This window comes from Schistocerca gregaria, chromosome 1, assembly GCF_023897955.1.
Source record: "Schistocerca gregaria isolate iqSchGreg1 chromosome 1, iqSchGreg1.2, whole genome shotgun sequence".
NCBI lineage: Eukaryota > Metazoa > Arthropoda > Insecta > Orthoptera > Acrididae > Schistocerca > Schistocerca gregaria.
This window is the reverse complement of record NC_064920.1, coordinates 759,391,812-759,416,780: the sequence shown is the minus strand read 5'-3', so window position 1 is coordinate 759,416,780 and position 24,969 is coordinate 759,391,812. Positions and strand designations below refer to the sequence as shown.

Here is a 24,969-nt window from a genome sequence, read left to right as displayed (position 1 = left end):
CTTTGATTGGTATGTAGATTTTTGTTGTACAATTTATACCCTATGAAATACAAATCAATTAAACTGTGTCCATCATTTTGAATAACCCTGTATAATTTTATTCATTCCATGTCCCTGAATGCTTTCTTTCATTATGGGATTGATAAAAAATACTATGTGAACAAGTGAGGGAAAACCACCCCATAATGAGATAGTCTAAAAGTTTATAAAATCTGCCATTGTATTACATATTTTGTGCATCAAAATTTGTTTGGTAACATTTATAGAAAATTATTTACAATGCCCATAAGTAGTCTAACTTTTTTTATGCAAGTGTTAATATTTGTTTATAAATGGTTAGTTGAAGATATTCTCACAATCTGATATTTACTGCATATGCTACTTACTTTTAAGGATTTGCTATCTGGAATAACAAAAGAGGTTGGAAGCCTAACCTCAAACAGAACATAATTTCAGTAACAAAGAAACAAACAAAGCCACTGATAATTAACACATGATTTTTCAATGTAATAAACTTTACTTCTCTCTCTTTACAAAGTCTTTTCCATGCACATCAAAAATACATTATATAAAAGTGCATTAAAACAAATAGTTTAACAGCAATGTCCATAAATCAAATGTTTCAATTAAGTACTTATATTCAATATCACAGGAATTGCTTAAAATTCAGTATAATACTATTGTACAGTCAGATTATGTCACCTTTCAGAAGTAATTATGGATTTTTTCCCAAACAAAAGAAAAATAATTTTTGTCACATACTTTTCATGTGATAAATACAGACACACACATTTCATATACAAAATTAAATACCAATAATATAACATGAGTGGATCTCTAAGCAACTCATGGAGTTTCAAAAAATAGAAAAGTTTGCAATGCCTCCACCAAATGCATTATAAATGTATACTGTATAAAATACTGTCATAACCCAGGCACATGTGATCTATGAGGCATTAATAGTAATCTGGCACAGGAGCACATGCAATCTTCACGAAGTCCTGGTACTTCACCTGTCCATTGTGTGAAACATTTGCTTCCCTAAAAATCTGTTCCACTGAAAAAGTGAACCAGAAGATGAAATTAATATGGATTCGGATTAAACAATTAACATGTAAAGAATATTTCAGGATGGTGGACGGAGGAGGAGGACTCTCCTGTACCTCTATATGAATACTCGAGTTTGACACACACACACACACACACACACACACACACACACACACACACACACACACACACACACGCACGCACACTACCCTGCTCATGATAAAGGTTTCAACATCCTGTAACACAATCAAAAAGAGTAATTGAGTACATATGAGAGCCACAATGCACATGTTGGCAACACTGGATGTGCAATATTATTTGTTATGTCAGCTATTGTGGGAGACTTGCAGAAGCAGCCCACTTTTTTTGTCAATATCATGTTTATCAGAAAGTCCAATGTCAGACCTTGAGTGAGCATCAAACAACACTGATGGAGCTTTAATAATGTGCACAGATGCTCCTGAATCTGGAAACCATTTTGCATTACGATCACTCACTTCACTAAAAGAATAAAAAGCAGAATGTGCCTTACCTTTATTGGTAGTTTTTCTCTCAGGACTACTAGAACTAACATGCTTCATTTCATTAATGAAACTGAAATACGCATTTCAAGGTGGAGGTTTAACCAAGAAAGTATGATTACTTTGTGAACTGATAACTGCAACGCTGAACAAGTGCAAAAACATGGACGAATACATGAATAACGTAATTTCAATCTCAAATCATCTGAAAAATACTGGTTTTGAAACTGAAGAAGAATTGGTTGGAAACGAGATCTTATGCATAGCCTATATGTAAAATGATTTCATGTGTTAATAAAATATAAGTTTTATTTGTCCCTAAACAATTTTTCCCCTTCACTTCACAGCTGCTAAAATAAAGAAGCCAACAATCTTCTGTTTTGCTGTTTTTCCTTTTTTTGTAATAAATTTGTAATCTGCAATAATCTCCTTTACTGTGACCTGAGGATTAAAGATCATGTATTCATTTGAAACTTTTGTGTCTGAACTCTGAACAGCTAACAGTAGTAGTAGTAGTAGTAGTAGTAGTAGTAGTAGTAGTACAGTTCCAAATTTGAATGACTGTTAGCGTGGCATTGTGTGTAACCATAAACAACCACCCAAGGTCATGAAAGCCCTAAATAACAGGTTCATGAAATATGAAACTTGCTGTAGGCACTCTTGGATAAGACCATTGGTCAACGTAAGAGGGAATTTCTGACGCTACAGGAATTCCATATTCTGATAAATGAGTTCAACAAGAGGAAAATTTTTGTGCAATCACTCTCTCCCTCGTTACTTGAGTGCTGAACATAAGTGCAAATGCGTAGTTGTTTCAATCTTGCTGAAACAAAGATTTGACTTTTAAGGAAAAGCTTCTTTCTGAATTTGAAATAACAGTTAAAGAAGTGGAAAGGTCAAACTTCCCACTATTAAAAAAAATCATTACTCTCAAGCATATTTTGCTTATGATTATCATGGATTTGCCGCAACAGACAGAGCTATGTGTGGTCAAAGTGTCACAGGAGTGTATTATCATGAATTAACAACTGAACAGAAAAATAAAATTACTACTGACCCCCACATTGCCAATCTTTAATCAAAAAACTGCATAAATATGTTTGAGAAGTGTTACTGCACGTAATCTAAAGTACTCATATCACGAAGGACTTTCTGCTGCTGTTAGCTGAGCCATTTGTCAGTTGAACAAACACGGCTTGTTCGACGGAATTTTAAAACTTCCCACCACTGGGACGTGGTTACTGGAGAGAAGGGAGACTAAAAGGATTGCACAGAAATAATGACAAAAATAAAAAAAGGAACATGGGAATTATTTATCAAATTTCCCACATATATAACATTTAGAAATTGATTAAAGTCTGTCAAACACTTATTTCATTCTATTTCTTTTGCTTACAATACACTTCATAACCCACAGGAATGATCCAATAACATATAAAGGCCATTACTGAGAACCACTGATACATTTATAGCGAGCTGATTTATTAACTTATAATACAAAATAATTTGTATCTATGTAATAAATAATTTTTATTTATTACGAATCAACTTTTTTAAAAATAAATCGAAAAACTATAGTAAAAGCATAACATTGCATATGAATCACGTAAATACTATTTAGCAAAAAAAATTATTATTATTATTATTTACCTTCCTTCCCACTAAGTCTTTCACCCCAGTTAAGCAGCATATGCTTCAACTGCCGAGCTGGTAACACACCTTTCTTTCCAGGATCAGCTGCTTGAAATGCTGCCACTACTTCATCTGGTAAAACTTCAGCCTGGCTGTGGGTGTGCATCACTTCAAGGAACTCTGCAAATGACATCTTTCCACCTACCAATTTTTAAACAAAAGCAAATTAAAAATTTGTAACACTTTCTTCTTCTTTCAATGGGATTCATCATTTTGTTATTGTCAGCCACAACATTATGAACTATATTACGAATACATAGTGTGACCAGCTATATACACCCTTATTTTATTTATTACAGGAAATCATTTTGGATAACCACTACACGCAGTCAGTGAAGTGCTTTTAATACTCCTCACAAAAAATGAATTTTTTTCTCCACAAATCTAAATACAACTGACATTGGATTAAACATTCGTTGTTATCAGCACAATTTTTGTCCATCTCTTTTCTGTTTCAGAACTATTCCTTCCTTTAGTGAGAAAAATTGGAAACACTGGTACTAATATTAACCAATGATGCAAATATCATAAAGAAACTGCACAATCAGACTACACCCAGCAATTTAGCACAAGAACACGAAGTACGACATGACAACTAAAGTAAACCTATATCTTTTCATGTTTTAACTAAAATATTAAAAGATTCACTGAAAATATACTAATACTTTGTAGAATATGTTTGTACTGTCTACCGTAATTTTAAACTTTAAAACACTTATTTGCAGGTGCCTCCAGAAAAAAACTCATGACTTATGCATGATGTATGTACATCATACATATGCCTCAACAAACTTTTGGATACATGCTCACTATGTACCTAAATTTTCTTGCAGTTTTAGATTTAATGAGGAAAAGTGTGTTAAATGTGGGGTGCTATAATCAATCTGTTACCACAAACATTACTTGTTTCCTTTGCCAACTTGTAAACAAATTACCACTTTCCCACTTAACATATGCTTCAGGCTATACATCATCATTGTCATCAAGACCAAGATATTTTGAGAGACCTCATTTTGGCCCTATAACATCACAAACTGAAAAACTGATCATAGTAGATAGGAAAGTACAACTGAACGAAATAAAATTTGTTAGGAACATTTTAGTAAGAAAGTAATGCAAACAGATTTTGGAATGTGCACGAGCAAGCTACAGAAGTTTGGAAGGAAAAGGGCCAACAACAGATATGGACAGATGTTAATGTAGAAGATGAAAAAAATAGGAGGAAATGTGTGGCAAGGACAGAAGAGTTTTTCTAACAAGAGTCATGGAAAGATGACTCATGACAGTGAAGCTGTCTCCTAGCTGTGGGTCGACCGAAGTGTCCGATCCCACCCGTCAGCTTTGACCCATGACGTAATATGACTGACAGGGTCAACAGTTTTCAGTTGTCGGCTATGATGGGGGACAGTGCGTTGTGTCTGATAAAATTTCTTCAACTATTCAGATTTTTGGATAAAGCATGAAGTGTTCAGTATGTCATGAAGAAATAAGGCTTACTTAAAGTTCCGGCGTCTCGGACCATGGACGGCTGTATGTGGAGATGTCTTAAGGATAACAGGTCAAGGGAAGTGTTCGATCCCAATTTATTGGATCGGGAGCTGCTGTTGAGCTATATAGGTCAAGGGAAGTGTCCGATTCGCGTTTTGTGATGTCAGTTTTTGTTGTTGTTTTGCATGGGGGTGGGTGTCAGTGTCTAATTTGTTTATATTTAGTTTGTCCCCACCCAAAAACCCCCTATTTTTAGCACTTGTTCCGTTAGTGTCATTAGGCTTTTTTGTGGAACGTGTGTGTGTGTGTGTGTGTTTTTTTTTCAATGTATTTTCGTCTTCATAATGTGTATGTTAACGACTTTATATGCGCCATGCTGTAATCGTGGTTTATGGTCGTTTCCGCCATATTTGTGACGTCATGGGTCAAAGCAGACGGGCGGGATCGGACGCTTCCGTATTTCCCTAGCTGTTACTGCATCTTTGTTTTATGCCAATTTTCACCATACATCCCAACAAGCACAAAACAATTTTAGATGTTATGCACTTGCTTTACTTTTAAATGTGTTGACGTTGGTAAATAGATAATTTTGGTGTTCATCATTGTCTTTTGTGCTGTTGATAATTAATAATGAAGATCAAAAGACTATCAAAGTTCATGTCCACTCTCTCACAGATGAGACAGGGACTGAAGTTGAAACTAGCAAAGCACAAGCAGAAATGCTTAGCTCTGTTTTCAAAAGGTTCTATACAACGGAAAACCCAGAAGTACTACTCAGACACAATTCTCATTTCAATGTAACGATGAGTGAAATAGTTATATCTACGGCTGCCCACTAGTTGGTAAAAAGCACAGGTCACACCCATATACAAGAAAGGTAACAGAAGTGATCTACAAAACTACCATCCAATATCCTTGAAAATGATTTGTTGAGGCTCTTAGAAGATATTCTGAGCTCAAACACAATTAGGTATCTCAAACAAAATGACCTCCTCCATGACAACCAACATAGGTTTTGAAAACTAATGATCTGAAACCCAACTTACACTTTTCTCATGTGACATACTGGAAGCCATGGATCAAGCCAGTCAAGTACACGCAGTATGCATCGATTTCCGAAAAGCATTTGATTCAGTACCACGCATACACTTATGTCAAAAGTTCAATCATATGGGGGCATCAAGCAAAATTTGTGATTAGATTGAGGGCTTTTTGATAGGGAGGACACAACTTGTTATCTTGGATGGAGTGTCCTCATCATATGTAGAAGCAACTTTGGGTTTCCCACGAAAGTATGTTGGGACACTTGCTGTTAATGTTGTGTATTAACGATCTTGCAGACAATATTAATAACCAGGCAGTGGCAGGAGAACACAAAAAGGTTAAAATTTTACAAGCTTTTGGAGCCAGTTATTCTGGTAGAGGAGTTGAAGGGGAACAAAGAGGGGTGAAGAAAAAGGACTGTAAAGGTTTACATTACATTGTCAATAATTCCTTTTATTGTTATAGACAATATTAATAGTAACACAGAGTATTTTTTGCAAATGATGCTGTTACCTATAATTAAGTACTACCTGAAAAAAGCTGCATGAACCTTCAATCGTATCTTGATGAGATTTCAAAGTGATGCAAAAATTGGCAACTTCCTTTAAATGTTCAGAAACATAAAATTGTGCACTTCACAAAACAAAAAAACTTAGTATCCCATAACTACAATATCAACAAGTCACTGTTGGATTGGCCAACTGATACAAATACCTGGATGTAACACATTGCAGGGATATGAAATTGAATGATCACATAGGTTCAATTGTGGGCAAAACAGGAGGTAGACTTCAGTTTATTGGTAGAATACAGGCAAAGTTCAATCAATTTACAAAGGAGATTGCTTACAAAACAATCATGTGACCCATCCTGGAATATTGCTCAGTTTGTGGGATCTCTACCAAATAGGACGAGCAGTGGATATTTGAACACACACAGAAAAGGGCAGCACAAGTGGTCACAGGTTGGTTTGACCTACAGGAGGATGTCACAGAAATGTTGAAAGAACTAATCTGACACAAAATTAAAGATAAATATAAAGCGTGCCGAGAACGGCTACTTCCAAAGTTTCGAGAACCAACTGTAAATGATGACTAGGGCTATACTACAACACCCTAAATATCACTCCAATAGGTATTGTGAGAACAAGATTCGACAGCACACACAGAGGCATTTAAATAGTCATTCTTCCTGTGCTGCATATGTGAATGAAATGGGGGAAAAAGACTTATAACTGGTATAATGGGATGTACCCTCTGCTGTGCACTTCAGAGTGGTTCACAAAGTATAAATGTTAACTATATTGTTAGTTATTATTAAAAGTCTTACTTCTCCATAATAATTTATTTCTCTGAAAGAATGTGTAGATTAAACAGATTTATTGTAGTTCTAATATTTCAAAAAGCCTCCAAAGTATGGTAGTTGCAATGAGACCATAGAAAAATCATTAGTGGCAAATCAAAAGAGTTACATAAAAATCCTCCCTCTCATGCATCATAAATTAAATACAATCAAATTTATAACTTGTCTTTTTGAAAATGATGATGTGCTGTCCCACACAAAAAATATAAATTTGGCACAAGCAAACAGATCCGAAACCAAATATTTGTCACATACAAATACACACTACCCCTCTCCACTTTGAGAAGTGAGTATATAACAGCAGGAGTAATGTAGTGCTCCTCCCCTTCTATTTTTCATACTTTGTGTTTGGTATATGTAAGTAATATGCATCCAATACTCTTTGGAACTTCAACTATTACTTAATACAGCTTTTCTAAATTTACCTTGCACTTCTAGTTATTTATAAGAAAAGGTGAGAGTATTCATTGGCTTCACCAACACTCAACCAAACTTATAACTGGACGAAAACTAGTACTTGCAATCGGCCTTAATGGCATGGGGGGAGGGAGCTGAAAGGAGGGGGATCCAGTCTGCAGCGTATTTCTGACTGAATTGCTGGTACATCTACAATAATTCTAATGAGCTAGTACTACAGCTAAAGGAATCCATGTGCATGCTTTGCAAAGCACTTAAGTGTTCAAATTAATGTTTAATAGATTTAATTTGTATCTTCACAATGAGTACTCTGCTTAAATTAATCTAGCTATATCCTGTATGCAGATCTTTTTTCTTCCTTTTAATCAGATTGTTCTAAGCAAAGAAGCGCGTATATTTCATAAGATATCTCCAGTTTTACAAATTATATCTATACATTACATCTCTCAATTTTAACAGATTACACTGATACGTCACCTGTACACCTAAGCAGGTCATTTTGTAACTATACTGTGCACTCAGTGAAATCTTTTTAGATCTACAGAGGCAGTGTTTAAATGTAGTGAGCAATCCATAGTGTAGCAAAGCAAAAAAATAATGTAATATATAATTTACTAGTCCTTCAACCAGTTTTAAAAGTTTTGAGTTACATTTTTCAGAAGTACCAGATGATACAGCCGAAAGTGACAAAATTCAAAAAGTAACGTCGCCATGGCACACTAAACACAAATAAATACACAACTTTCTGGTTTGATATTTGAGCAGGTAGATCAAACTGCTTTCGAAATGGCAATTTTCTTACCTTTATCTTTCATATACTTTTTAAGTTCCTGGATCGTTGGGCTCATACCCAGCGATCTCATTATAATAGTTAACTCATCCAAGGTACGAATCTGTCCACTTCGTGCGAAAAGGTAGAAGCATTCACGAAATTCTGAAAGTAGGGACTGCCATTACATTTGGCTTACACACCCTTACAAGTTCGTAACAAATTATTAGATCACATACCATCTATATCCTGCTCCCGGAAATATCGAGCCTAAAGAGAATAAACATACACATTACAATACTGTAACATATATACATTACAAATGGAGAAACTGAATATAAAGGCCAATTTACCATATCGCTATTAACAGCTGTTTCAAACAATACGCCAACAAACGTCAAAAGGCGACAACTCAGATAAACGGATGTTCTCTAGCTTATAAACTTTCCACACCTAACATTGTAAATGTTCTAAAACAGTGGTGAATAAAACATGTCCTTGCACTTATCGTCAGATAACCACGTCACAAACCGCACTAGTTTCTCTTCGCGTAAGTATCGTTTAACATTAAGTCGAACTTGCCTAGCGAGCTAATGTGATACATCGTTTACTTCATTCGCTTTTTATTCTTTAATATTTGTTTACTTCTTATGTGTTGTTGTTACAAATTTTTTCTGCGGAGTACGTTACACAATGAAACTGTAAAAATGCAATGAGTTATTTCATTGCCTGGAAGAATACAAACTACAAAGTACAGCTCCGTCATAGTACAAAGATAAATACAGCGTATTGATGATAGTGCTCTGCCTATGCTTCTTGTAACCGATAGGTACAAGAAGTGCCGTGATGTGAAGGGCAAAGTACCAGTGCGCATCAGCGACTGCCAATTTAAATGGTCAAGGCCTTGTGAAGTGTGTTATGACATGTAAGATCCTCAGCACAGGAAGACGACGTACATACTGTACAAGTTTGGAAGACTGACACGATATATGTGGATATTTCAACGAAAGGTAAAAATATACCAATACTTCCTTACCCTGCTTGTACAGCTATTCAGCAAGTGTGTGTGTGTGTGTGTGTGTTTAGATTTTTGTAACAGATTCGATTACTTGAAAGTTAAGCCTACTATAGCTTGCTGGGTTAGCTTCGTCTTAATTGAAAAATAGTGTATATTAAGTTTCATGGCAGTGATACAAGATGTGCAGATATCAGAATGGGGAATCAATGAATAAACATAGAGAGGGAGTGATGTGTTGCAAAACACCTGTTTGTAATCGTGTGTATTTCTACGCAAAGTGTGTACACTGTACTTTACAGTAGACGTTTCTAAGTACTGTCTGTGTTGCATGTCTGTGATTCTCAGACATCGAGAGGGGGTGGGGGAGAACATTAAGTTACAAAAGTAGCCACAGTATATAAGACAGGCGATTTGTACGTTGGTAAATGAGCGTAAATCGTTTCGACGTGAAGATGTGAATTCTGTTTCTCAGACTACCGTACATTAATGGATACCTTAGAAAACATTGCTTATATGATTAGGGTTTCAGGAGGACGAGGGGAAACATAATTTTCTTGTTAAAATAGGGTCATTCTCTCAAACTAATATATAACAATTTCCCACCTATTTATCTGACAGAACTTCACATCTTGACTTTCATTAACGGCATATACTCACTTGGCACGTACTATAGAAAACTGTTAGTTTAATGCCCCCAGCATAACACTCCCCGCGTTATTGTGAAACGTGTTTGTCGTACGGTAGCCCATTTTTAGCGATCACTTCTCGATTGTAAAAAGACGGTGAAGAGGGCGAAACAAATGTACCATAAAAATAGTATCGCTGCAAAATAACGTGTTCATTTTAAAAACAACAAAAAGGCACCTCGTATAGTGTGAAACGTAAATGTATGTAGTAAGCTGAAATTCCCAGCGCTGACATGAAAAGACACGGCTACTAAAAGCTGGAAATTAACAAATGAAAATGGAAGAATATATCAGTGTAGACTTTTTTCTTTTTGTTTGAACGGGACGAAAACACGGTTCCTCGGCAATTGCACAATGGATTTTTTCCAAATTTACCTATTCAAAAGAAGAGTGGGAAATGGAGAAATGGGATAACTTATCAAATTGGCTAACATGGGCTCCAGCTGTGCAATAAAAAAAAAATGCTTTAGAATCAGCAGGATAATAAACATTGCAATGTGAGAGAAAATTGGAAGATTTTACAAACAGCTGCTGCTAGCTGTATAAATGTCAAAAAGTTAATCACTTCAAAGCATAGTTTTTTGCGCATAACATTCTGAATTGGTGAAATATTTAACTGTCAAAATGGTCTCCATCGAATCGAAAACTAAACTCCTGATATTTTGAAAACAGAAGACGCAAGTGCAGAAATACATGCTTTTTAAACGAAACTTGAAAATAAAAATAGGTCAATTGTTTTGTGAAATGATTTTTCTAACAGCAAGAAACAATGGATTATAGGGACATTTGACGCGCCTTTGAACTTGACATTCTCAATCGCCACCTCATTTGCTGTTCCGACACCGGTGCGTAATTTCGAGCATCATTCAAAGGCGTATCATTCAAAGGCGTGTCAAATTTTCTCTAATTTGTTTATTTCTTGCTTTCAGACAAACTATATCGCAAAACATCTGACGAGTTTTCACTTTTTATTTTATTGAGGAAACACCCGTAAAAAAATACATGAGAGCGCGCGCGCACGCAATAAAAAGAGCCACTAGATCACTGACTGAACTGAGAACTTAAGAGTACGGTAGCCGTGTTAGCGTCTTTCATAAATCGCTGCTTGCCAACACACGGAGTGCCCTATTTTTCTTACCAGTCAAACGTCCCTCTAGGTATGCGGCTTTTTAATATATACGTGGTGAGTCGGGAGGAAAGGTACCGTAAGTCTTTTGACGGGTGATAGCATTACTGATTCTGAACAAAAAACTTGATGTGGACATACGTCTTATTCCGAATGGTTTCCGAGATAGAACACTTTTAATGTACATTTCTATTTATTTTCTGTATTATTCATTGTTATTATTCACAACGTACCACAGTAGTGTGGAGGAGGTTGAGACGAACATTTTGATACAGGACGCTTGTGGTCTATCAAGTCGGAAAACTATCTCAAACTAGCCTACAAAAAGTGCCGAAGCTATAGCGCGTCGAGCGAGATTTTCAATATTCCCGCGATCTCTCCGAGCAAACTGTTAGTCCTAGACAAAAAATAACTCTTTTGTAGCAAATTTAATTTAGTTTTATTTAGTACGACACGTTTTCGTTGGAGTGTGCGGTTTTCGAGTTATTAAAGAAAAACGAACAAAGTGATATTGAACGTGTTCTATCTCGAAAACCATTCGCAATAGGGGGTATGTCCATGGAAGTTTTTTGTTTAGAATCGGTAATACTATCGCGTCTCAAAGCAGTTTGTACCTTTCCTCCTGACTCACCCTGTATCTGTTCCATTATGTCGTTATATTAACTAGTGTGTAGTGAGTAAGTCATCGGATTCAAATGAACCGAACCGATTTTAACTTAATGAAACACACTTAATTACTCTTAGCCGTATTTAATTCCAATCAATATTTACGCCTTGGTATTTGGACGTCTTTCATGATTTTATTCTTAGTCGCGTGATTTCTTTAGTGCTCGATTAGATGTTCTCGAAGCAGTAAATGTCATGCAGTTATGTTGCGGATAAATCTAAAATTGAATTGACTGGAGTCTGGATAAATGCATATATCAATTCGGACTAATAGTTTTATACAATGCTTCGGAAAATAACTTCCTAATTTCTTAAAGTATACTGGAAGAGGATAGCTCCAATAGATTTTTTTTTTTTTCTAGTACGTATTTCAGTGGCTCGGTAATTCCGTTCCGGCTATTGTAGAGGCCAATGATTTCATTCTTTTATACTTAGGTTCAACAAACCAAAAATGTGCTAATTCCTTTTCGTGTGACTTATGGTATTCTCTCTTGAGAGATGCAATATCATGCTGCGGACAATAGCTATGACGTAGAATAAATATGGGTATGTAAAATGGTTTTATAGATCTTAAAATTTGCCATCTTTTCAGTGTGATCGCACAGTTCACAGAAAAACGTGATATGATGGCGCAAACCGCGAAAATCCTGAATTCTTGTTTCCTTGTGATACCCCGACGTGAAGAAGTCTTGAGGCAAGGAACAAAATAAAAGTTAATTAGTTCGATCAAGTTACGCGTTTGCGTCGGTCGATAGCTTTTAAGTTTTGTGTTTCTTGCAGCATGGAAGCAGTCTGGTGAAGTTGGCATCCTACTCTCAGCAATGTGCATTTTCCGGGTTCCGTTCCTCAGTCGGTAAAAACGGTGGTCGTCGAACTGTGGACCGAATAAAGTGTTCGTGCAGCCCGCGCTTCTCACCCGTATTTCATAATAATATGCTTCTAGCAACTAAAAGCAGCACAAAAAGGTTAACTAACGTTTACAACTTCTTAAAAATGTATTTCTCTTACTAAGTAACAAACAAAAAACAGTAACGTTTTAAGATTTGCTTAATTTTACTTGACGTTTGCGAATTCGGCCGTGAGCTAAGTAAAGGTTGTCGCTCACCTGGTAGTCAGTGCTGCCACTGTGGGATAATGGAAATGAGAGGGGGAATATTTTGCCTGTCTTTCTAGTGGTGAAAAGTCACCAGTGTGCGCACGTGCACCGATCAGCTGCAATAGTATAAATGTCAAACGGAAGCTAAATGGATTTTTGAATGCGCATTATGAAGACAGTTATCTAGAAAAGTGGTTCAGGTTTGAAGCAAGTAATACGAAATCAAATTAAGGCTGTTGTAATACAATGCAGTGAGTAAAAGAAAATGAGATTCGGAACATTTAGGAAACACATGGTTCAAATGGCTCTGAGCACAGGTCATAAGTCCCCTATAGTTAGAACTATTGAAACCTAACCAACCTAAGGACAGCACACACATCCATGCGAGGCAGGATTCGAACCTGCGACCGTAGCAGCAGCGCGGTTCCGGACTGAAGCGCCTAGAACCGCTCTTTCACAGGGCCAGCTTTTGTAAACATTTGTGATCGTGTGTCATATTGCAGTTACTGTTATCAACTTATGTAACATACTAATTTATGTAGCCTACTAATTAATAGTAAGATCGATAGCAGGAGGGTAAAGTTGTGAGGACGGGAAAAGCGACTGTTGCATATTTTATGCCCTGAAAGGCGCTACTGCCTGACGAGAAGTGGTCAGACAAGTTCTAGTGGCTCTGTTGTCTGTCAGACTTTACAAGAGGAAGCTTTTTCCGTAATTTTTTGTCAAACATTTTTGTTTTTGAGTCGCTTGATGTAAGGCAAGTTAAATACGATATACTTGTTACCTCGCATGTACGGCGTGTTACAAGCTTTTTATTTATTTAGTTATTTATTACAATACCAGAATTTTAACGTCTCTTGGCCTACAAATGTAGTTCCTTGTTATTTATTTTACTTTGATAGTCTCTTCTGTGGATCACTAATGCCGACAAGGCATGCGATCGGGAAACGTGGCCACACCACTCGCCTGAACAGAGAGACCAAGGTGTTCGTCCCAATAAAAGTTAATTACTTCCAAAAAAACACGCATAGTACAACAGATAAAACTGCCTTCTAAACCCTTCTACAAACAAAGCTATCATTTGCATTTGTGACAGTTTTGAAATCATTAAATTAGATTACTTAATTCTTTCTGTTCTATTGTATTTGGCTTAACTCAAAAGTCTGATTGAAAACAGCCTGCTGAAGCAGCGTAGTAATCTTTCAGATACTAGGGGCGTGAAGAGGCTTAAAAATTTGCGTGGAAATAAAAAAAAATAACAATGGGATCCTGTTGCTATGGCACGGGCCACAGTACCTGCTTCGGTACAGAAAACGGGTCACTATGCAAGCCTTTTCCTTTTCATTTTAAAATATCTGACGTGATACCTTATAATATGTAGACTCAAAATGGGTAAGGGGTATACTGGTTTGGCGAAACATAAATTTAACTTTCAGTGGTCACTTCATCCCTCCACCCCCCTCTCCTTTTCCTATGCGGCCCGTGGTGTCGCCCTAAAATGTTAATATTGGCCTTTAAGCCAAAAAGTGTGACGACTCCTGCCTTACAGGGTCACCTTTTTGTTCTTCCGTTCGTCTTCTTGCCTGCCTTCCCGTACGACTTTTAGAAACTATTTTTTCCATGAACGTGTAGGCGTACCAAATTGAAATTTATGTGTTAAGGTGTATAATAAGTGGTGTAGAACATTCAAGCTTATAAGTTAGTGCAGTGAAAAGATACGGTTGTTCATGTGGCATAATTTGATATACGGCAATTGTTAATTTCTAATTATGTATACTGAAAGGAACATTAACAGCTGCAAAACAATAATGAAATGTGCTCGAATTAAATCAGGTGACGCTGAGGGAATTAGGAAACTAAAAAGTAGATGAGTTTAGTTATTTGGGCAGAAAATAACTAATGATGGCGACCTAGAGATGATATAAAATGTAGACTGGCAGTAGCAAGAAAAGCGTTTCTGAAGTGGATAAATTTGGTAACATCGAATACAGATTTAAGAGATAGGAAGTCCATTCTGGAAGTATTTGTATGGAGTGTAGCCATGTATGGAAGTGAAACATGGGCGATAAACAGTTTAGAGGAGTGAATAGAGATTTTTGAAATGTGGTGCTAATGAGGTGATACTGAATAGAATTGTGGAGAAAATAAATTTGTAGTTGAAGGGATCGGTTGACAGGACACTTTCTGAGACATGGCACCAATTTAGTACTGGAGGAAAGTAAGTTGCAGTAGTAATTGGGAGATGAAAAGGCTTGCACAGGATTGAGTAGCGTGGAGAGCTGCACCGAACCAGTCTTCGGATTGATGATCACATTATCAGCACACGACAAAAAGTAATCTTTTGTCATTTGTTATCGCACTGTCTGTCTGCCCGCCTGTTAAGGTCCAATCCTCTCAAGAATTGCAATAGCAAATGCGAAATTACACCAAAAATTTAAACTTAAAATTAAAACATTCTCGAAAGTTTTGGAATTCCCGGGACTGATATCGTGGCAGTATAGATATCGATAACAGATACAAATCGTGAAGATTCTTGACTCCCGAGACGGGTGCACTATAGATATACATAAGTCATACCTGAGCCATATTCGCACTTGGCCTATTTTTTCCGAATTCCTAATATGAATGCTATAGTTCTAGATTTCTCTGTACAAAATATTAATAGTTCAGCAGAACTTCGCGAAGAAAACAGTAGTACTCGGAAAAATTTGAATCTTCGAGAAAAATAGACCAATTTGGCAAAAGATTAAGATTACAAAATCTGAATAGCTCTCAAAGTATTCTACCGAAAACCTTATGGGCATTTTTTTTGTAAAGATAATGGATTGAATTAATTGCAATAGTGAAGGACCCACTTTCACTACAGAAAAACAAAACTTGGGCAACAGTACTAAACACAGTTATAGATAGCAAGATAAGAGTTCTGCCGAAAATATCGAGTGACATCCTTACTCGAACTCGGAAAACCATGTTCTCAAGTAGGGAGACGGCCCGACCCCGTAACTGATTAGCCATCTGCGCAAAATTGCAGTGTTTCTTTGTCTAATTTAAGTTAGCTATATAAAGTGAAATTGTTGCAGAGGTAGGTTTTGCAGCGATTTTGATCATCGTAGTAAAGTACATGTAATTTACAATGCGAAACGGTCTAGAATATAAACTACTATGGTGATGCTGTGGTATGTGTTCGCGGTGGTGGTAGCGAAAACTTGATTACACGTTCGGAAGACGGTCATGACCACTTAAGAGCTCCAGAATATCATGGACTTTTATTAAAATAAAAAGCGAAGATGCGGATGACATGGCTTTAGACATTCGTAGAGAAGTACATAACAATGAGGCAACGGAAACGTTAACTAAGAATGATGTAATCTGTAAACGCAAAAATGCTACCAGTGTTGCCATATCATCTTTTTAAGAGCTACTTCTGAATTCTTGTTAATACTCTTCCCTTTTTTTTCACAATGGGCCTTTCTCTGCCTTTTTCTCATTGACTGCAGGAAAGCATTAAAATCAATGTTGATTAAGGGAAAATATTTGCACTGAACGAACATTTAAAGACATACTTCAATACAGTATCCTATAAAATGCATTATTAGACTGAATCGAAAGGCACAAGAAACCAAACTAAAGCCGTGTTGGTGAGCGTTCTGGGCTTATCAGAATACACATAAGAGACCAAAGAACGTAACTACGAAATATAAAGTGCAACAACGCTGTTGCAGCATAGCTGACATCAGCGAGATATTGTGAGGTTTGCCCTATGAATTTGTAGCAGGCACATTATTTATATTTTTAATACGAGGAAATTCATATGAAGATGTTCAAATTTTTACGTCAAAGTGTCTTTGTTTAAAAATGGGCTGATATTTTATTTGCGTATTGTACAAAGAAATACAGATTGCAAATATTAAACTGGACGATACACACGTTTATTTCAGCTTTTTACTACCTTGTTGTTGTAATTTAGCTGCTTCCGTTTTGAAAGTTGGCGACGCTGAATACTACACAGTATGAACAGTATGGTTGCGATAGTTCAGTCGACTTTTGTACAGACCTTCGGTCGATTCTATTGTGCAGTCGTCACTTCAGTATAATTGATATTTATGAACCGTGACACCCATAAATATGTAAATTCTCCCAGAATTGAAACGTCGTCTTGGCTTGAAAGAATTTAAAGTGATCGATGATAGACGCATTCTCTTCACTCGCTGACATCCTGTCCTCCAAAACTGTAGGAAGTCATGGCCGATAAGGGATCAAAAAGTCATCGAAACCTGTTTACCCAAGTTAAAAAAGATCTTCATGGACGTTTTTCTTTTGTTAGAAACTCCTTCATGCTGGAATGTTTCGTTGAAGAAAAGGACAACGTCGTAGCGTTTTTGGTTCCACGTCCAACAAGGACGTGGCAAAAAATTAGATTGTCTACTCCCAACCGAAAAAGGGGTTATCATAAAACCAGCAAACAAGAAATCTGACAAGCCTTCAAGATTGGAAATAGGCCAAATTTTCTGGTTGGTAAAATTTATGAACATACGAAATTCTGCAGAACTATTCAAATTTTTTCAGAGAAGTCTGGAACTATCTATACCTATAAAGAACTCGGTATGTTTCTCGAGAGTCTGATGCCGACTTGACATGGCTCACAAGCCTTCAAGATTGGAAATAGGCCAAATTTTCTGGTTGGTAAAATTTATGAACATACGAAATTCTGCAGAACTATTCAAATTTTTTCAGAGAAGTCTGGAACTATCTATACCTATAAAGAACTCGGTATGTTTCTCGAGAGTCTGATGCCGACTTCACATGGCTCATAGACGCCTTGTTTCCGAGGTAATAGTAATCATTAATTGTCTCCTGTTTCTAACATAAATTCTCCCATTCACAAATTTAGCAGCGAAATTGTTTCCTTGAAACCCATATGTTGTTATAACATTAGACACAATAGTTCTCAAGTAGGCCTGTATGTGGAGGTTTGCGACTGTTACTACGTGAATATAATCTTACGTTCAAATGAAGATCGTATGTGACAGAGGGCATGCCACTTAGCGTGTAGTGCATTTTGTACATTCTGAAATTGTTTTAGGTATTTGCGGATGGGGTGCATAATTTTTTACCGTTCTAATTCACGTAATGATGCAGCGTTTCGAGTCGTTTTCACGTAAACATCGTGGTCATTTAGAGACGCATTACTAGAATTATAACTTGTCGGAACAGTCCATTCGAAAGTGTGATAGATGTTCCTGGAACTTTAAGAGGAACATTTGGAAAACAGACTGTGTTCTCACGATACACTATTGGGGGAAAAATTGTCTGTAGTCGCACTTTCATTTTGTCTACTGACACTAACGGCTTCGACAACATGTACCATTATCAGGTTGTCTCCTGATGCACGTAATGTTGGTTTCTATTCCAACGGTAGTGTGTCACGAATATGGACTAATGGAAAAATTTAGAGAACCGGTATTCGAAGAGGATTGCATGACAGTTCTGTTACCATTACTGTGTATCTCGCGAAGAAACGACCAGAACTGTTCTTACAACGGTGTCATACCGGGATCGAATCCTGTTACATAACAGTTTTGATTAATCAGCAAGTTTCATAAAAGCGCAGCACTTTAGTGCCTTCAACATTCATGGTGTGGTCGCTGTTAACATCAGTTAAAACAGTTGCGATGATGCAGCTGTAGCACACACGTGCACTGCCAGACCATAACGCATAACTGATCCTCAGGTGTACACAGAGATAAGAACCAAATCTGTGGAGTGTCTTACCTGTCGACTTCCATCATTGAAGTCGAGACTGCATCTATAGACTGTCGGAGTCTTCATTGAAGCGTATGCCGTGGACTGCTTAGGAACTTGCATATCTGCAATAGCGGAAACCCCGAATGGCTTGCATGGTCTGATGAATACCGATACTTTTTTCAACATGCCTATGGGAGGGCACGAATCCCTCGTCGTGCAGAGGAACAGCACCTTGACAGCTACACTGCGGGACGGAGACAAGCTGACAGTGGCTCCATTATGCTCTGGGGAACATTCACCTGGACATCCATGGGTCCAGTGGAGCTCGTGCGAGGCACCATGGCGGCCAAGGAGTATCTTCCATTGGTCGCAGACCATTTACTCCCCTCCATAGAGATAATGTTTCTTGACAGCAGTGGCATTTTTTAACAAGATAATGTGCCATGACACACGGCCAGGAGAGTGTTGGAGTGGCTCGAAGAATACAGCAGCGAGTTCCAGTTGATTTGCTGGCCCCCCAGCTCACCAGATCTGAATGCGATCGAACAAATCTGGGATGTGATTGTACGTAGCGTCAAAGTACATTGCCACCTCCTCGGAATTTACGGGAATTCTGTGACTTGTGTGTTCAGAAGTGGTGCCAACTCGCTCCAGCGACGTACCAAGGCCTCACTGTTTCCATGCCACGACGCGTTGCCGCTGTTATCCGTGCCAAAGATGGGCATACCGGCTGTTAGGTAGGTGGTCATAATGTTCTCGCTGATCAGTGTAATTTGCTCATCTGCGTCATTCCCTTAAGACACTGCAGACCAGTTGACAAAATGAAACAAACAAACCGTATTCATATATTCGAATGGTGTGGGAAAAAAGTGTTATTCTGCTGGATATAGAGTCACGTTGGAATCAATGGGAATAGTAGGCTGACATAGTAACAAGGTAAGGCTACAACGAAAATGTTGTTCTGCCAGGTACTTTCCCTTTGGGTGCTATTACCTTTCTTTTAAGAGAATGATTGGCTGAAGATACGAAACGACAAGCTAAGATTATGGCAACATTTTTGCCACGATGGGTATCTCTGTAATCACATAGGCGGAAAGAAGTGGCTTTAACATGGTCATCTGCATCTGCATGGCTACTCTGCAGTTTACACTTAAGTTTGCAGAAATTGTCATAATGGCCTTGGACAAGAAGATTCACTACCACTGGTTTTCAAAGGAAATTGTTATGTCTTCATTGCAATACTTTTTGAAATGACTGATTTCGGTTCGACAGCCACCATCCTCAGATATGAAATGTATCGGTTACGGAGTATCCTGTTGGACAGGATGATTCATGTTGAACTCAAACCGGTCATTTAAAAAATTATTGCAATTAAAACAAATGCGAGGGCTTTTCAATAAAGGATGATTTTTTCAACATACCTTTACTCATTCTCATATTTTTAATAGTCCTTCTCAAAGTATTCTCCCATGAATGAATGCGATGCACTTTTCCCATCGTTTCTGTCATTCTTCAAATACATGCTGGAAACCATTTTTTGAGAGGTCCGTCAAAATCGCCTCCGCAGAATTCACGACTGCTTCTGATGATTGATAATGCCTCCCACGAAGGCGTTTCTTTATGTTAGGGAATAGAAAAGTCACGTGGAGCTAAATCTGGAATATAGGGAGGGTGAGGGGTGCACTTCACGTTGATTTTTGCAAGATATTCAGCAACGACATTGGCAATATGCAGTCGCGCATTATCGTGGTGTAGCATTCAGCCTACTTCACGGAAATGTGATCTCGTGCGTCTGATATGGTCTTGCAATGTTTTCAAGACATTCTTGTAGTGTTGTCCAGTTACTGATGTGTGTGCAGGTACAACATGCTAATAAACCATTCCATGAATATCAAAGAATGAGATGACGATAACTTCCTCAGCAGAAGTACCACTTACGGTTTTTTGAGGGTTGATGATGGAGATTTCCACACTAAGCTTTGCTGTTTGCTCTCAGGATCAAAATGATGTAGCGAAGTTTCATCAGCAGTGATTACATTAGAAAGAAACTGCGGATATTCCACTAACATAACTTTAACTGCACGCAGACCAGCACGCTAATGTCCTTTTACCGGCCGGGGTGGCCGAGCAGTTCTAGGCGCTACAGTCTGGAGCCGCGCGACCGCCACGGTCGCAGGTTCGAATCGTGCCTCGGGCATGGATGTGTATGACGTCCTTAGGTTAGTTAGGTTTAAGTAGTTCTAAGTTCTAGCGGACTGATGTCTTCGGCAGTTAAGTCCCATAGTGCTCAGAGCCATAATCTCCTTTTGTTCGGGAATCAATAGTCGTGGAATCCATCGCGCACAAACACGTGTCATGTAATTTTTCTGTCACCAACGTGTGGGTGGCATTCGATGAAATGTTCAATATTTTAGTGATGTTAAGGTAATTCATCGATCCTCTCTCACAATGACAGCAGCAGTTTTGATATTTTATTCCGTAAAAGTAGTAACTTGAGCACCGGGTCCACCTTCCTTTGAAATTGACTGTTTCCCCTGTTTAAACATTTTAAACCACCTTCGAGCTGTGCTGTAGGGAAGAACAGACTATCCATAGGCCTCCTGGAACATTTTATGGGCGTCAGCTGAAGGTTTGTTGAGACGAAGGTAGAATTTCAATGCCGCATATTGTTCCTCGAGTGTTACCTCCACTGCAGCGGTAGGCAGTACTGAACATGTCTGACCTTGCCTGACTCTCACAGGCGGGAACCAGGAGTCCCAACAGTGAAACTACAACGGCGTGTTTGTTGCATATTAAGCTAACAGAATTTTACAAGATTAAATTTTAGCACGAGAAATTATGACCATAAAAACTTGTGATCATTCTGTATTGAACAGTTCCCGTAGTAAACATGTTTCATGCTTAAATGCCTGCCAGTTCATCGAACCACTGTGACTATTTTTTTTTTTTTTCTGCCGTTCCGCAGTAGAACAGCGATGGAATAACGAGCGCATACATCTTTCCGTGCAAGCTCTGATTTATTTTATTTCGGTTATTTCTCCGTATGAAGGTGGCCGTCATCAGAAGCATTCGAAGGTGAGAGTTGTAGCTTGAAATGTCGTGAAAAGATCTCGCCACAGTGAAAAATGTCTTTTGTTTTAATGATTCTCCACCCCAATTCGCGTATCATATCACAGACACACAGTCTATTTCGCGATAGTGCAAAACCAGATGCCCTTATTTGAACTTCTTCGATGTCCCCCGTCAGACCTATTTGATAGGTATCCCATCCCGCACAGCAATACTCTAGCAGTCTAGCAGATGGTGGACAACAAGCAAAATGTAGGCAGTGTCGCATCTTCTGCCAATAAAACGCAGTCTTTGGTTCGCCTTCCTCACATTTCCGTGTGATCGTTCCAGTCTGTTATTTGCAATCGTTATCCCTAAGTGTTTACTTGAATTGACAGCCTTAAGAGTTGTTTCATTTGCCGTGTAATCTACATTTAACGCATTCCTTTTAGTAGTCATACGGGTGAGCTCACACTTTTCGTTATTTAGGGCCACCATACAACTATCTTCCCTAAATCAAGGACAGAGCATTACTTGCTCTGTCACATTGGCAGCTCTTAGCGGGAGGATTCACCTAAGAGCAACAAAACAAAACAAAAACTTTTGCAAACTCCTTCTCAGTTGTCACTGTCCGCCTCTGGAACAAACTGCCCCTTACCTTGAGGAAAATTCAATCTCCTGTTGCTTTTAAGAAGAAGTTGAAGCATTTCCTACTATCATCCGCATAAAATTCTCCAGAAAATTAATGTGCAAGGCCAATCCTCTCATCTGTCAAATAGCAAAGCTAGCGTCTCCTATCTTGCTCCTGAGATGCCTTCCTCTTCATCTATCTCTATTAGCCACGCAGTCTCCTTTTCCTTTATATTTTCCTTAATTATGTTTCATCATGTCTCTCTATTCTTCTCCTCCCTTCACCATGAGTCTCCCTCATACTCCCTGCTGCCAGCACTCATATCTAAAATCTTTCTCTTCAATAATGTATTTTTCGAGGTGTACCTTTCTAATCGTTTATCTCACTTTTTGTATTAGATGTAGTTTAACATGCCTACTAAAACATATGACTGTAAAATAAGTAGAATGCCTGGTTAGATCTAAGAGAGGGCCTTATGGCCCTAATCTTGCCAGGTTAAATAAATAAATAAAATAAATACGGAGCTACCTCAGATGGAAGGACCACAAAAAGCTGTTGCAGGAGAAGCAGATTTCAGGCGGAGGTTCACCGGTAGAAAAAGTGTAATTCATCGATGATAGAAGTGTCTTACAAAGTAGTTGTTCGAGCGATTGTTGAGTACTGTTAATCAGTGTGGACCCTTACCAAACAGGATTGACAGAAGAGGTAGAGAAGATCCAACGAAGTGCAGGATGCTTCGTCCTGGCTCGTTATGGCAGTCGCTACGAGACATTCTCACAGAGGGATTTGCTATTGAAATTCCCAGACCGTACGTTCGAAGAAGAGTAACACATTAATTCCACATATGCCTCGTGAAATGACCATGACGAGAAAATTTAAGAAATCAGAGATCATACGAAAATTCTTTTTCTTTTTCCTCTCTAATTTATTGGCTTTCCGGACGTGCCCACACTATTTCAACAATGGAATGTCAGTTGTGAAGATACGAGCGTAAGGGCAACACTTGCTCTAGTAACACCCAGTCCTCGAGCAGAGAGAATCTTCGACCCGGCCGAGAATCGAACCCTGGCCACCTCAGTTAGCAAATTGTCGCGCTGTCCGCGCAGCTACAGTGATCTAGTATTTAAGTGTAGTATACTCTTGAAAATTTGCGCAATCATTTAAAGGAACTGTAGAGAGTAGATCATTAACAATAAGTCTCTGATACAGCGTGGGCGTCCACAGCTATGCCTGGGGCAAGTTACAAAACCCTAAGATGAAGATACGGATAAAATTAATTAAAAGTTAAAAATATGATTAAGAGAGTTAATAATGAGCTGCAGAAGACAGCTGCCTTCAACTTAACATTCCATTCACACACTACAAAGCGCAGACTGACCATATTTCTTAGACAGTAATGTGAAAGATGTGTTCACATCACAGCAGTGTGCAATAGCAAGATAGCCTTCCGCAAATGTAGGAAAATCCCCCGCGGAGCAGGTATCAAACTTTTGTTTAAATTGTTCGGGTAGGCAGGAATGGGTCAGAATATTTTAGAAAAAAAAAAATTCAAAAGTTGAACTTACCAAGTGAATTTAATATGCCGAGTCAAAATATACACACCAGGTGTAGAAGTATTAAACAGGAATTTCCCTATAGATGGTGCTAGCCACCAGTGTAGGGCCCATTAGACTGCGTCTGCAGCGCCATTTGCTTGCTGTAACGGCTGACGAAGAATGTCAACACACGCTAACCCAAGTTCCATACATCGGTATCAGTTTCAAACACGTAAACATGTCGAGTTCTGTGCCTACGAACTACGATTTGGGGACAGCATTGATATTCTGTTGTCATTTGAAGAAAATTGCTGCAAAATCACATAGAATGCTTGTGGAAGCTTTCGGCAAACATGCACTTGGGGAAAACAGTGTTTCGAGTGGTTCAAAAAATTCCAAAGTGGTAACTTTGATGGTGAGAAACGACGAGCGCGGAAAACCACTGAAAAAGTTCGAAGACAACAAATTGCTGGCCTTATTGCATGAAGATGATACTCGAATTCAACAGGAACTCGAGGAACAATTGAATGCGACGCAAAAAGCCGTTTCGCTTCGGCTGAAAGCTATGGGAAAGGTGCAGAAAGTGAGAAAATGCGTTCCGATAGATCACTTGTGAAATGCTGCTCGCCAGATAAAAAAGAAAGCTGTTTCTCCGTCGAATAGTGACCGACGATGAAAAATGGGTATATTTTGAGAATCCTAAGCGTCGAAAATAATGGATGAATCCAGGCAAACCATATACACCCACTGCAAGATCAAATCGCTTTGGGAAGAAGACAATGCTCTGTGTTCAGTAAGATCAGAAGGGTGTCATTTGTTATGAGCTGGTGAAACCGTTGGCACTGATCGCTACCAACAGAAAATTATCTATTTAAATAGAGTATTACGTGAAAAACGACCGTAATATGATAAAAGGCAACACAGTCATATTGCTCCATGATAACGCCTCATCATATACAGCAAAACGGGCCAGGGAAATGATCGGGGCGTTCAGTTGGGAAATACTAGGGTTTGCAGCATATTCTCCAGAATTGTCTCCGTCTGATTATCATCTGTTTGCATCAATGGGACACGC

General features: G+C 38.2%; 2 protein-coding genes across 4 annotated transcripts in view; one reads left to right on the top strand and one right to left on the bottom strand.

Annotated features, from left to right (window-relative positions):
- Positions 1 to 497: 497 nt before the first annotated feature.
- On the bottom strand, positions 498 to 10,291 carry LOC126268001 (calmodulin-like protein 4). Its single transcript, XM_049973378.1, has 5 exons — positions 8,697 to 10,291; positions 8,583 to 8,613; positions 8,377 to 8,508; positions 3,222 to 3,404; positions 498 to 1,057 (listed from the first exon to the last, which is right to left on the bottom strand). The coding sequence occupies exons 1-5, from the start codon at positions 8,697 to 8,699 to the stop codon at positions 957 to 959; spliced, it is 450 nt and encodes a 149-aa protein (XP_049829335.1). The 5' UTR covers positions 8,700 to 10,291; the 3' UTR covers positions 498 to 956.
- A 9,027-nt stretch (positions 10,292 to 19,318) lies between these two features.
- Positions 19,319 to 24,969, top strand: part of LOC126267992 (mitochondrial coenzyme A transporter SLC25A42) — a 173,567-nt gene continuing 167,916 nt past the window's right edge. For 2 of the 3 annotated variants that reach the window (XR_007549064.1, XM_049973368.1), the window contains exon 1: positions 19,319 to 19,417. Coding sequence is in view for 1 of the 3 variants with exons in the window: in XM_049973368.1 (XP_049829325.1) it covers positions 19,398 to 19,417 (20 nt within the window). In the remaining 2 variants the exon portion in view is untranslated. The remainder of the gene's footprint in view (positions 19,418 to 24,969) is intronic. The other variant, XR_007549063.1, reaches the window with a different exon arrangement.

Bases quoted from the DNA above. Each gene is read 5' to 3' on its own strand.
- LOC126268001 (XM_049973378.1), bottom strand. The intron at 8,509-8,582 runs GTATGTGATCTA...CCCTACTTTCAG, and splicing joins CCGGGAGCAGGATATAGATG to AATTTCGTGAATGCTTCTAC. The intron at 1,058-3,221 runs GTAAATAATAAT...TCACTTTTTCAG, and splicing joins AAGACTTAGTGGGAAGGAAG to TGGAACAGATTTTTAGGGAA.